General features: G+C 45.3%; 1 protein-coding gene across 9 annotated transcripts in view; it reads right to left on the reverse strand.

Moving 5' to 3' along the window:
- LOC309364378 (uncharacterized protein) overlaps positions 1 to 14,561 on the reverse strand; it is a 214,577-nt gene that overhangs the window by 103,471 nt on the left and 96,545 nt on the right. The window contains exon 6 of one of the 9 annotated variants that reach the window (XM_081901516.1): positions 8,658 to 8,831. The exons of 7 other annotated variants lie outside the window; for them this stretch is intronic. In XM_081901516.1, coding sequence (XP_081757642.1) covers positions 8,658 to 8,831 — 174 coding nt within the window. Of the gene's footprint in view, positions 1 to 8,657; positions 8,832 to 14,561 lie in introns of those variants that run through there. One more of the 9 variants, XM_081901532.1, reaches the window with a different exon arrangement.

The raw sequence follows: 14,561 nt of genomic DNA on the forward strand, positions 1-14,561 counted from the left end.
ATGGACCAATGGTACCAAATAGTATGGGAAACAGCCCTACTAGAAAAATTAACTAATAAACTGAAACTGACACGGGGACAAACAGAAGAAGACACCTTCACCCCGGTATGGCTCCCCTTTATCACATACACAGCCCAACAGGACAATGACAATAATCCACCAACAGCATACAAATCAATATGGCTAACCTGATCCAAAACACCCATCCACCCCACTCACACACGAAAACAAAAATCACCACAGCCAGTCACAAGCAAACAATCACACCCTAAGCCAACCCCAACCTCTCTCACCACCAAGGGAACACAAGTGAACAACACAAGCACGCTGACACCAAACTCTACATACATTAAACATAATAGAAACACCACCACCCGACCCCACCCCCATCCATCCTCCCTCTCCCCACCCCACCCTTTCTTTTCTCTTTCTGTTTTCTTCTCCCCCTAATGCCTCAACAAATGAAACAGATTTGTTAAAAACGTTACATGGAAGAAGAAGAAAAAAATACGAGGCACTACACTTCTGTAAAACAAGAAAATCCTTAATAAAAAATAAAAATATAAATATTTTAAAAAAAAACAAACATCTACATGAAGTCACTGGAAGAGATCATCAGGAGGTTTGGGCTGGGTGTTCATCAGTATGCGGATGATACCCAGCTCTACCTCTCTTTTAAATCAGAACCAGTGAAGGTCCTGTGTGAGTGTCTGGAGGCGGTTGGAGGATGGATGGTGGCTATTGAGATTGAACCCTGACATGACAGAAGTACTGTTTTTGGGGGACAGGAGGCGGGCAGGTGTGGAGGATTCCCTGGTCCTGAATGGGGTAACTTTGCCCCTGAATGACCAGGTGCGCAGCCTGGGAGTCATTTTGGACTCACAGCTGTCCATGGAGGCGCAGGTTAACTCTGTGTCCAGGGCAGCTGTCTACCAGCTCCATCTGGTACGCAGGATGAGACGCTCCCTGCCCGCGAATTGTCTCACCAGAGTGGTGCATGCTCTAGTTATCTCCCGCTTGGACTACTGCAATGCGCTCTACGTGGGGCTACCTTTGAAGGTGACGCGGAAACTACAACTAATCCAGAATGCGGCAGCTAGACTGGTGACTGGGAGCGGCCGCCGATACCATATAACACCGGTCTTGAAAGACCTCCATTGGCTCCCAGTACATTTCCGAGCACAATTCAAAGTGTTGGTGCTGACCTTTAAAGCCCTAAACGGCCTCGGTCCAGTATATCTGAAGGAGTGTCTCCACCCCCATCATTCTGCCTGGACACTGAGGTCCAGCACCAAGGGCCTTCTGGTGGTTCCCTCACTGTGAGAAGCCAAGTTACAGGGAACCAGGCAGAGGGCCTTCTCGGTAGTGGCACCCGCCCTGTGCAATGCCCTCCCACCAGATGTCAAATAGAACAACTACTACTAGACTTTTAGAAGACATTCATTTTTTTGGAAGCTGCCCAGAGTGGCTGGGGAAGCCCAGCCAGATGTGCAGGGTATAAATAAATTATTATTATTATTATTATTATTATTATTATTATTATTATTATTACAGTGGTGCCCCACAAGACGAATGCCTCGCAAGACGGAAAACCCGCTAGACGAAAGGGTTTTCCGTTTTGGAGGTGCTTCGCAAAACGAATTTCCTATGGGCTTGCTTTGCAAGACAAAAATGTCTTGCGAGTTCCTGTGGTGTTTTCCCCCTCCCCCGTTTTTCTAAGCCGCTAAGCAGCTTATCAGCTGATCTGCTAAGCCGCTTATCAGCTTATGCGCTAAGCCACTTATCAGCTGATCTGCTAAGCCGCTAATAGCGCTAAGCCGCTAACGGGCTTGCTTCGCAAGAGGAAAAAATCTCAAGACGAAGAGACTCGCGGAACGGATTCTTTTCGTCTTGCGAGGCACCACTGTATTATTATTATTATTATTATTATTATTATTATTATTATTATTATTATTATATGCTGAGCTCTCTGGTCAGGATCCAGCAACGTCCACACCTCGTCTCTGAAACAAACAGCAACATCTTCACCTGAACACTCCCCATCAGAAGTTATCTCAATCTGGTTGGTCTAAATTTAAATTTATACATAAATCTCTTTCTTCACTTTGAACCCCCTGCCTCCCATTTTCATGATGAAACCAACTCTGTATTGTTTCATTGGTAACAGAAGAGGAAAAAGGACTATTACTCACTTTATCTAAGCACAACGGCCACAATAGCTCCAGTCTAGGCATTTGGCTCTGCGATCTTGAATGTTCTCTGTTCTCTCCTGTTTCCCCTTTTTTTTGTTTCAGTTGAAAGCAATTCATGAACCCAGAACTCATACACTGACCACTAATGATGAACTATATGTTATAGATATTCCGGCAAATTTATTCTGCTATTTTACATAGAAATGACATGAGAAGACTTGGTCTAGATGTTTTATTATTCCTATGTTCCTTGTTTTTAAAAGCAAATAAAAAGTTATTCCAAAAAGAAAAGAAAAGAATAATACATGGAGGCCTCATCTGCGTTCAATCTGCAAAGCAGGATCAGGTTCCTTTCAAGACTCGTGGCTTCTAGTGCTGCGCGATGGGGCGGAGGGAAGTTTGAGGATGGAGAAAAGAATAATTTGATGGATTGAGGAAATAGAAATGTAAATGTATGGGGGGGATGGGGAGGAAATGGTGTTGGCTTTGGTACATCTGTATTGTAATACAATATGTGAAAACCAATTTTTCAAAAGAGTCGTGGGTTCTAGTGCTGCGCGACGGATCAGTGTTGGACATTGGTAGGGGACAATGGTAGGGGATGCTTTATCCCATGTTGATGGCCTTTCAGCCGATTCCCTGGTGGCCCGCTGGAATGTGGAGTTAACCAGGGCTATTGACTGTTTGGCTCCGAAGCGCCCTGTCCGATTGCATGGAGCCCGGAGAACCCCGTGGTTTTCCCCGGAGCTGAGGGTGATGAAACAATCGTTGAGACGGCTAGAGCGCCGGTGGCGGAAAACTCATTCTGAATCAGACCGGACACGGGTTAGAGCTCAACGTCAAGCCTACCAAGTGGCAATAGCGACGGCGAAGAGGGCCTTCTTCGCCGCCTCCATTGCATCTGCAGAAAACAGCAGCAGGAGACTTTTTCAGGTGGTTCACAATTTAGCGGAACCACCTGCGACATCTGGGCCCAGTAAGGTGTTAGAGGACATTCGGCACAGAAACATGTGTGTATACCTTTAAGAAGTTTCTGGGATTAATTGGCTGCAGGTGACCGTTGCTACAAAGGAAAAAGCTGAGTTTTGTTGCTTGCCTGCAGGAATAACGTCCACCAGAGTTTGTGTTTATTTGCTTAGTAATAAAGTCTTCGTTTTTCGTTTGGGTTTTTACACCTATGTCTCCTGGAGTCACTCTGTCCTCTGCCACCGGCTGGAGTCCCCCTCCAATAGGTTATGGGCCCAGTCCCCAGTCCTGAGTGGGCAGAGACAGAGCGTGAAAAGAACCCAGAGACTGGAAGCAACTCAGCGTTTCTCAAGCAGCTGGCTGTGTGAAGGCATCAGCAGGGAGTGTCTGTTTGGGACCAGGAGCCGAACATTTCTTCAAGCCACGTGTGAGTAAGAACTGAGTGGCAAGCTGAAGGCTGGGTGGCGCCATGGCTGGACTTGGAGCTGGAGCTCAAGGGGGAGCTTCCTATTTTCCAGTAGAGAAACTGGGAGAGTCCAATTATATGTGATGGAGTTTACAGATGCAGGCGTTTTTAAAGAAAGAACAATGTTGGACTGCTATTGTTAACCCTCCTGTAAAAGAGGAGGATGAAGAAGTAGATGAAGCAGACCAAAGGCTGGAGGACAAAGCCTATGCCAATTTAATTTTGAGTTTAGAGAAGTCTCAGTTATCTCATGTGCGAGACCTTGAAACAGCAAGTGAGATTTGGCAAGCACTGAGAGCAATACATATTAGAGACACTGCTGGCAGCAAAATTACTCTAATGAGAGCTCTGTACCGAGCCAGACTAAGTGAGGGTGAATGTGTTTCAACACATCTTCAAAGAATGCGTGATTTATTTTCACAGTTAAATGAACTTGGGGAACATTTTTCTGAACAGAGAAAAGTTTATATTGTGCTGTCTTCACTTCCTGAGTCATGGGACAATTTAGTGATGACTCTGGAAGCAATCCCAGAAAGCCAATTAACAATGCATTTCTTAACTGGCCGTTTGCTTGATGAGGAGGAAAGACGCCATGAGAGGAAGGCCACAACCCCTCACCGTAACTCCAGAAATGGGAGGCAGTCCAGTAAAAGATATGCAACTGATGAGGAGCGGCAATCTAAAGAGGTTGTAGACCACAGAGAGGAAGCAGCGTTCACAGTTAGAAGATGCTATCGTTGTGGGTCAACCAAGCATTTAGTACGACAGTGCACTGTGTCTGTGGGAGAAAATACAAGACAAGGGCGGCCTGCGTTTGCTGGGAAGCGAGGAGACAGGAAGAATCGAATTCAGTATGTTTCTGCAGCAGTTCGAGGCACCAGTCACGACGTTGGACAAGACTGGATTTTAGACTCAGCAGCGACAAACATTTTTGTCAAGTCTGCACAAACCCTTGTAGAAAAGCAGCCTTGTAGATCTGTAAATGTAGTGCTAGCTGATGGAACAGTGCATGAGTCAGCTGGAAAGGGTAGTGTGAATATCAACTGTTTAAGTACCAAGTTTACCAATGTTTTATGTGTACCAAGTTTAGAAAATAATTTGCTTTCAGTTACAAGTCTTGTTAAGCAGGGATTTAAAGTAACCTTTTCTGGTTCAGGCTGTAGAATAGAGAAAGCTGGAAAAGTGGTTACAGCGTTGCTACAAAATGGTTTGTTTGTTTTGAAAGACCAGCTAGTAAGTGAGTCTGGGGCATGTGTTAAAGCCTGTAATAGAGCCTTGCATGATGAGTGCCAGCATTTGTGGCATCGTCGTTTGGGGCATGCCAATTTCCGCAGTATTGCAAAAATGCCAGAATTAAGCAAGGGAATTAAAATGAAAAAATGTTCAGTTTTTCTAGACTGCAATACCTGCAAGGAGTCTAAAAGTAAGCGAGGGTCTTACCCTGAAAGTTCTAGAATTAGCAAGAGGCCATTTGCTTTAGTACATTCAGACCTTTGTGGGCCATTTGCAGAGTCTGAAGGAGGAGCAAAGTTTTTTTTGGTTCTTGTGGATGATTATAGCCGGTATACTTGGGTATATTTGTTAAAACACAAAAGTGAAACTGGTCTTGATAATGCTTTAAAAAATCTTGGTTTTAAAAGAAGCTTAGCTGATACCTGCTTGTACACTAAAGGAAAGGGTGATAAACAAGAATTGTGTTTGTGTTATGTTGATGATTTGCTTTACTCTACAAAAGGTGACAAGCAAGTGAAAAAAATTGCAGAACAACTAAGAAAGGAATTTAAAGTAAGAGATTTGGGGCCAGTAAAAAATTCTCGGTTTAGAAATTCAAAGAACAAACGATGGAAGTTATTTGTTGAGTCAAAAAGACAAAATAATGGAGTTACTTGAAAGAAACAATATGCAAAACTGCAAGGGAATAAAAACCCCAATGGAAATAGGTTTTTTGAAAAATGAAGGAGAATGCACAGAACCTGTAAATCCTGAATTGTACCATTCAGTAATTGGAAGTTTATTATACATTTCATTGTGGAGCAGACCAGATTTGAGTTATGCAATTGGAATACTAAGCAGACTAGTAAGCTATCCTACAGAAAACGCCTGGAAAGGTTTAAAACGTATTTTCCGGTATCTAACGCAAACACTTGATTATTGTTTAAGATTACCATCTTCAGGGTCCACAAAATTGCAGTGTTACGTTGACAGCAATTGGGCCAACCTGCCTGATAAAAAATCAATTTCTGGAATGGTATTTCAATTTGGAGATTCTTTAGTAGGATGGAAATCCAAAAAACAAACTATAGTGGCCACATCATCAACTGAGGCCGAATACTGTGCATTGTCGGAATTATGTAATGAAGTAAAATTTTATGTTCAGATCCTCAAGGATATAGACGTACAGTGTAATTATCCTATTCAAGTTATGGAAGATAATCGAGCCGTAATAACCTTGTCTGGATCTGACCTGTTTAGAAACAAATCAAAGCATTTAGAAATTAAATATCAAAATGTAGCTGAAAATGTAAAACAGAACCAGATAATGCTGAAGTATTGTGAAAGTACACAAAATGTGGCGGATGCATTTACAAAAGCGTTAACCTTTGAAAAACATACACGACTGGTAACAAAGTTGGGAGTTGCTGTGTGTGATATGTAAATATGTTCTGTTCTGCTTAAAATATTATTGTTTCTGTTTGAACGAGAGGGGGTGTTAGAGGACATTCGGCACAGAAACATGTGTGTATACCTTTAAGAAGTTTCTGGGATTAATTGGCTGCAGGTGACCGTTGCTATAAAGGAAAAAGCTGAGTTTTGTTGCTTGCCTGCAGGAATAACGTCCACCAGAGTTTGTGTTTATTTGCTTAGTAATAAAGTCTTCGTTTTTCGTTTGGGTTTTTACACCTATGTCTCCTGGAGTCACTCTGTCCTCTGCCACCGGCTGGAAATCCCCCTCCAATATAAGGGCCACATGATCTCCTGCAATGATTTTGCAAAGTTTTTTGCAGATAAAATCGCTCAGATTCGGGAAGAAGTAGACTCCACCGTGGGAGCAGGGCCGGGGCGGGAGAGTGCTAGAGTCCTGTCTAGTCAAGTTGTGTGGGATCAATTCCAATCTCTTACCTCCGAGGATGTGGACAGGCTGCTTGGACGAGTGAAGCCAACCACCTGTCTCCTGTATCCTTGCCCATCCTGGCTTATAAAAGCTAGCTGGGAAGGACTGGGCGATGGGCTTCGTGGGGTGGTGAATGCTTCCATCCGTGAGGGAGCCTTCCCAGACCCGCTGAAAGAGGCGGTTATTAAACCGCTTCTTAAAAAAACATCTTTAGATGCAGCCACGATGGCCAACTATTGCCCAGTCTCAAATCTTCCATTGTTGGGCAAGGTGATTGAGCGAGTGGTTGCTGAACAACTCCAGGCACGCCTGGAAGAAGCGGACCATTTGGATCCCTTCCAGTCGGGATTCAGGCCTCACCATGGGACTGAAACTGCCTTGGTCGCACTGTTTGATGATCTCCGGCGGGCTAGGGACAAAGGTGAGAGCTGTTTCCTAGTTCTGCTGGATCTCTCAGCGGCATTTGATACCATCGACCATGACATCCTTCTGGACCGTCTTGAGGGGCTGGGAGCTGGGGGCACTGTCATATAGTGGTTCCGCTCCTTCCTCCTGGGCCGTGTTCAGAAAGTGGTGGTGGCGGATGAGTGTTCAGACCCCTGGGCTCTCACTTGTGGGGTGCCTCAGGGTTCTGTCCTCTCCCCCATGCTTTTCAACATTTACATGCAGCCACTGGGAGAGATCATCAGGAGGTTTGGGCTGGGTGTTCATCAGTATGCAGATGACACCCAGCTCTACCTCTCTTTCAAATCAGAACCAGTGAAGGCAGTGAAGGTCCTGTGTGAGTGTCTGGAGGCGGTTGGAGGATGGTTGGTGGCTAACAGATTGAGGTTGAATCCTGACAAGACAGAAGTACTGTTTTGGGGGGACAGGAGGCGGGCAGGTGTGGAGGATTCCCTGGTCCTGAATGGGGTAACTGTGCCCCTGAAGGACCAGGTGCGCAGCCTGGGAGTCATTTTGGACTCACAGCTGTCCATGGAGGCACAGGTGAAATCTGTATCCAGGGCAGCTGTTTACCAGTTCCATCTGGTACGTAGGCTAAGACCCTATCTGCCTGCAGACTGTCTCGCCAGAGTGGTACATGCTCTGGTTATCTCCCGCTTGGACTACTGCAATGCGCTCTACGTGGGGCTACCTTTGAAGGTGACTCGGAAACTACAACTAATCCAGAATGCGGCAGCTAGACTGGTGACTGGGAGCCGAGACCATATAACACCGGTCTTGAAAGACCTACATTGACACCCAGTACGTTTCCGAGCACAATTCAAAGTGCTGGTGTTGACCTTTAAAGCCCTAAACGGCCTCGGCCCAGTATACCTGAAGGAGCGTCTCCACCCCCATCGTTCTGCCCGGACACTGAGGTCCAGCTCCGAGGGCCTTATGCGGGTTCCCTCACTGCGAGAGGCCAAGTTACAGGGAACCAGGCAGAGGGCCTTCTCGGTAGTGGTGCCCGCCCTGTGGAACGCCTTCCCATCAGATGTCAAAGCGATAAACATCTACCTGACATTCAGAAGACATCTTAAGGCAGCCCTGTTCAGGGAAGTTTTTAATATGTGACATTTCTTTGTTGGAAGCCGCCCAGAGTGGCTGGGGAAACCCAACCATATGGGCGGGGTACAAATAATAAATTATTATTATTATTATTATAGTAAGGCATTCAGATCACAGAACTGATTTTAAACCTTTTGAGCTGCCGATACATCACGGTGACTGAGAAGCTGTGACCTATTCCTAGCTCAAATTGCCTGCAGATGACAAAGGAGCAGGCAGGCAGGCAGGCAGGTGGGGGAGCCCGAAAAGGTGCCCGCCTTCTCCATCTCCATCCGCCTGCCTGCCTCCCCCCACCCCCAAGCTGAGGAAGCCCCAATTCCTCTCTGGCTCCATCCATCCAGGTCCCCATCTCCCCTCCCCTGGGACTCACCAGATCTCTTGGAGGTCCCTGGGAGGGAACACTCAGAGGTTGTGGGGAGGGATGCAGGAGACAGCCTGACCAGGTCATGCGTCCATCTTCCCCCATCCATCCTCGCTAGCTTTGCAGGATCCGTCTCTTTCATCCTTCCTGAGGAGTCAAGGAGCCAAAACAAGCTGCAGGGTCCTGGGAGAGAGGAAGAAGCAAAGGGAGCCTCAGAGGCCCTGCAGGGATTCTCCTGCCCTAGATATTCTCCTGCCCCTGGAGAAGCACAAATGGGGCGGCCCCTTCTCAACAGAAGCCCCATTTCTAAACATCTCCAGTGCTTGCAGTTTCCCCTGTTTGCTCCTCACCCCACTTCGTAAGGCTGACATGTTCTGCACAGTAGTGACCTGAGAGTAGATCCCATTGAATTCAATGGTGCTTATGGACAGAACTTGGTGCCAAAACCAGTCACCATCCTGTCCCCAAGCCTTGGCCAATCATCAAAACTAAACTCCATTTCCTTCCATAGCAATACAGTGAACGTTTGAGGCTTTAATCCATTTCAATTTTATCACATAGTTCGCTTTTCTGTTGTAATCCATAAATACAATCCCATTCTCTTGTATCTCCTCTTGCTTTTTATCAGTTTGTTAGCATTCGGAGAAGACCCTGATGTTGGGAAAGATGGAGGGCACAAGGAGAAGGGGACGGCAGAGGACGAGATGGTTGGATAGTGTTTTCGAGGTTACCAGCATGAGTTTGACCAAACTGCGGGAGGCAGTGGAGGACAGAGGTGCCTGGCATTCTCTGGTCCATGGGGTCACGAAGAGTCGGACACGACTAAACGACTAAACAACAAAAGCATTCGGGGTGTGTGTGCTGCCGAATCATTTATGTTACAAACATTTTATATATATATATATATATATATATATATATATATATATATATATATATATATGCAGGTTTTGGTGTCCTCGGGTGTCTTCCCGTGTAAAAGTTGGGGTGTCTAGGCGACGTTTCGACGAGGTCTCACTCGTCATCTTCAGGCTGGTGCTTTCGGCTTCTTGTTACTGGAACAGAGCAGGATCTCAGTGTTTGAGTTCCTATAAATACTGTTGAGGGGGTGTGGCGTATAGCCTCCAGTGTTCTGGGCAGAGAAGAAGTTCTCAGGCTAGTGTGCCTTTTCTTCTTTTGTTCCTTAATTACTTGGGAGATATCTTGAGTGATTTCTTGAGTGATGTCCTGAGTACCACTTAGGTGGGTCATTAGGTGTGGATTAGTTGCTAAAGTCTTTGTGTCTTGACCTCTTGAACTTTGTGAAGAGTTTTCCTGAGAAGATGGCTGTACTGCACTTAGTTGTGTTCTGGCTTGGCTTCGTGTATAGGGGCGAGCTGTGGTTTTGTGGCTAGTGTCAGCCAGATCTGTGTAGGGATTGCAGGGGGGTGCAGCATCCGGAGGTGCCACCATGGATCGACTACTGGATGGTGTCTGTAATTCATCTGTGGAGAGGGTCTGGGTTAGGGTCTGGTGTGGTTGATTGGTGTTGGCGTTCTGTGTGCCTCTGGATCTGGTGTCAGTTTTTGTGGGGAGGGCTAATTTCCAGATGTCTGGCAAGCGGGATGTGTCGTCACGCTTGTTCATGTTGTGAGGGTGTTTCTCTATCTCGATGGCTTCCATGATTATTCTCTTGTGGTGATGTTCCGTGTTAAAGAGCAATTTGGAGTCTGCAAAATTAATTTCGTGTCCTGTTTCTTTCATGTGTTGGAAAAGAGAGGAAGTTTTTTCTTCTTTTTTGACGGCATTCTTGTGTCCATGGTGGCACCTCCGGATGCTGCACCCCCCTGCAATCCCTACACAGATCTGGCTGACACTAGCCACAAAACCACAGCTCGCCCCTATACACGAAGCCAAGCCAGAACACAACTAAGTGCAGTACAGCCATCTTCTCAGGAAAACTCTTCACAAAGTTCAAGAGGTCAAGACACAAAGACTTTAGCAACTAATCCACACCTAATGACCCACCTAAGTGGTACTCAGGACATCACTCAAGAAATCACTCAAGATATCTCTCAAGTAATTAAGGAACAAAAGAAGAAAAGGCACACTAGCCTGAGAACTTCTTCTCTGCCCAGAACATTGGAGGCTATACGCCACACCCCCTCAACAGTATTTATAGGAACTCAAACACTGAGATCCTGCTCTGTTCCAGTAACAAGAAGCCGAAAGCACCAGCCTGAAGATGACGAGTGAGACCTCGTCGAAACGTCGCCTAGACACCCCAACTTTTACACGGGAAGACACCCGAGGACACCAAAACCTGCATTCCTGTACCCGTGAAAATCTACGAAAGCATATATATATATATATATATAGTAAAGCCCCCCCCCCTCCCCAACAACACACATTTTCCTTTCCAGTTCAAATTGTTTCAGCTTTGTATCTGTCTAAATTTAGCGGTTTATTATCTTGTTCCATCTGTTCCAGCACGCAGCTTTAATTGAGGACAATGACCCTCAAATCATCTGTTTATTCTTTGCTAACGATCTCTGCTATCGTGGGAGCGGCATCCATTAAGGGAGACCGGAACCAGAGGCCTCAAAAGCCCCATTTCTAAACAATTCCAGTGATTCCAATTTCAGCTCTTTTCTCCTCACCCCCCTTTGTAAGGCTGGCATGGTCTGTCCAGTAGTGACCTGAGAGTAGATCCCATTGAACTCATTGGGGCTTATGGACAGAACTTGGTGCCAAAACGAGTTACCATCCTGTCCCTAAGCCTGAAAACTGCAAGCCCAGAGCATGGGCAGAAAACAGACGAGTAGCTAATACATGTAAGTGGCCCCATGCTTGGTGCTTTTGATGGAGAGTCCTGTTGACGCTCTTTGAGCTCTCTCATCACAAGCCAGGCAGATGTTTTGGCCATATTTGCCTCTTGCATGGGGACCAAATCTTCGGGGAAAGAGGGTTCGTTCCGGTGGGCTGGATCTGGAGCACAAAGGGTCAAGTTCTGCTTGCATCAGCCCTTGTGTTCCTTCTTCAAACTTATTAGGCAGGAACGTCAGAGGTCCAATCTGAGAGTATTTCATTCTGGGCTACTTATGGCAGAGCACAGAAGGCATGTAACCAATTCTTTTCAGTTCTGTCAAGTAGGTCCTTCCCTAGATTTCTCAAGTGCAAGGACCCAGGGCTGTCTGAGTTAGGGGGTTCCTTGGGGTCCAGGTCAGCTGGCTAGTCAGGATTGTCACCTGCAGAGTATATGTCAACTAAAGGACAATAGTCTGCCTTGGATTGAGGAGTTTTTGGGGTGTTGCTGAATGTGGAAGCAGAGGAGCTGGTGATGCCACATTTCGGAATAATCTTGAGACTCCTCTCCTCCATAGATATTCTCTGCGCTTATACACTATATTCGCAAACTTTACGCTCCTTTTGTGAGAAGATACCTAAAGGCTTAGGGTAGCTTGAGAGAAGTAGCTTATTTTGAGACAGCGCCCATTTCCAATTCTTGTTTATCAAAACCCTCTCCCTAGTTGGTTTGGTTTTGGCTTCTGACAGGAGGGCAGAGCATTTGATAACCTTGCATATCGTTTCATATTGATATAAGGATCTGGTGTGCAGATTCCAGTACAGTGGTACCTCGGGTTACATATGCTTCAGGTTATATACGTTTCAGTTTACAGACTCCGCTAACCTAGAAATAGTACCTCGGGTTAAGAACTTTGCTTCAGGATGAGAACAGAAATCATGCTCCGGCGGCACGACAGCAGCAGGAGGCCCCATTAGCTAAAGTGGTGCTTCAGATTAAGAACAGTGTCAGGTTAAGAGCGGACATCTGCAACGAATTAAGTACTTAACCCAAGGTACCACTGTACAGTACAAGCTTCTTAAGTGTTCTGTCTGGACCCAGAGCATGAGCTACTCTTAAGTAAGTTAAAAGGTATTTTTAAGTCAACTTTTTAATATGGCACTATTTTAATTTTTTTAAACATTTTTGTTCTTCTTTGTACTTATAGACCTCCTTTTGCCATGTGGACGAATTAAACCTCCCTTATTGATCTATTTTTAATGGTAGGGAAAGAGATACTGTTGTATTATCCGGTTCCACACTCTCTGCCAGATTTTATTCCAGAAGGTTTTACAAGTACCTATCAGGATGGTAAGAATTTTATTACAGTGAGCCAAAAAGGATTTTATGCATTCTATGTCCCTCGTTAGTAGCACAAGTCACCCAATGACGGATAATTCCTCATTTGCACCAGAGGCTTGGGAGAAGGAGTCTTTTAGCCTTGTATTAGCATTTCCTGAGGGTAGTTCTGAATTTTTCTTTCAGATTAGTTCCTCTACTTGTTTAGCCTGAATTTGGCCTTGAGTCGCTTGAGCTCCTGGTCTCAGTGCCAGAGATGACTTAGCAGTTGAGCTGGCTGGGCCCAAAACCTCTTTCTGCTCATCCTTAGAGCTGCTGAGAGATCCTATAAGGTCAGTAATAGGATCTGGCTCCCGCTGTTTCTTAGCCACCTCCTCATTTTCCTTATTCACGTAAAAATGAGTAATTTTTGCTTGTGCTTTCTTTAGAGAAGCTCTCTTTGGAGGAGGGTCTGTGGCACTTGGGGAGAGAACATTAATTTTGTAACTACTCCGGGTCAACACTGTCTTTCCCCTTAATTCCTCATCAAGTTTCCTTATACCAGTTATACCATATGCCTTATACCATTTCCTGAAATTCTGTGATTATCCTTGCTGTGATTTATTTAATGGAAACTGAGACTGGTTTTCCAGGTGAAGCTTTTTTCCAAACACTCCCCTGGATGAAGTATCTCATGGGAACTGTGGGTGGAGCTGCGAAGGAAGCTTTTCCCACATTTCAAGCACTAATTTCTTCCCCCGTTAGTTCTTTCATGTGAAGTGAGGCTCTCCTTCTGAACGAAGAGCTTTCCTTGATGGGAAGTGGACTGGGAGCTCCGACTAAAGTTCTCTCCACACTCTGAATATTTATATGGTTTCTCCATTGTGTGGATTCTCTTGGTTGTCTCCCTTCTTCTTCCTCTCAAATTCACCACCTACAATCTGCTGTTATATGGCAGTATTAGTATTATTATGTTTAGGCTGAGGAAGAAATTGAGCCTGAAATGATTGAACAATGCAATACTCTTGGATGCAGTTCATCTGGCCCTGGAGACTTGAATACATCTAGACTAGCCAAGTATTCTTGTACTATCTCCTTAGTTATTCTGGGCTGTGTTTCCTCTGCTGAATCATTTGCTCCAAATTCTTCAGGTCGGGCATTGTTGTCTTTATCGGAGAAGACTGAGGCAAAGGAGGCATTGAGGAGTTCAGCCCTTTCTGTGTCCCCTGTTTGCATTTCACCATCTTCTCCTCTGAGTGACCCCACTGTTTCTTTGTTCTTCCTTTTGCTACGAACATACCCATAAAAGCCTTTTTTGTTGCTTTTAACCTCTCTAGCAAGCCTGAGTTCATTCTGTGCTTTAGCTTTTCTGACTTTGTGTCTACACGTGCTGGCTATTTGTTTGAATTCCTCTTTGGTGGTTTCCCCCCTTTTCCATTTTTTGGACACATCCTTTTTTAATCTTAACTCAGTTAAAAGTTCTTTAGATAGCCACCCTGGCTTCTTTAGGCACCTTCCATGTTTCTGTCTCATTGGTATTGCCTGAAGTTGTGCTTTTACTATCTCCCTCTTAACAAACTCCCAGCCATCATGAACTCCCTTTCCTTTTAGTATTACTGTCCATGGGATCTCACCCAGCACTTCCCTAAGTTTTATGAAGTCGGCTTTCTTAAAGTCAAGAAATTGAGTCCTAGTATGCTTGGCTGCTCCTTTCCGCTGTATAGTAAACTTCAGAAGAGCATGATCACTCGCGCCTAATGATCCTTCCACTTCTACCCCACTAACCAGGTCATCAACATTGGTTAGGACCA

This window comes from Podarcis melisellensis, assembly GCF_964234715.1.
Source record: "Podarcis melisellensis genome assembly, chromosome: 2".
In the NCBI taxonomy this organism is placed as follows: domain Eukaryota; kingdom Metazoa; phylum Chordata; class Lepidosauria; order Squamata; family Lacertidae; genus Podarcis; species Podarcis melisellensis.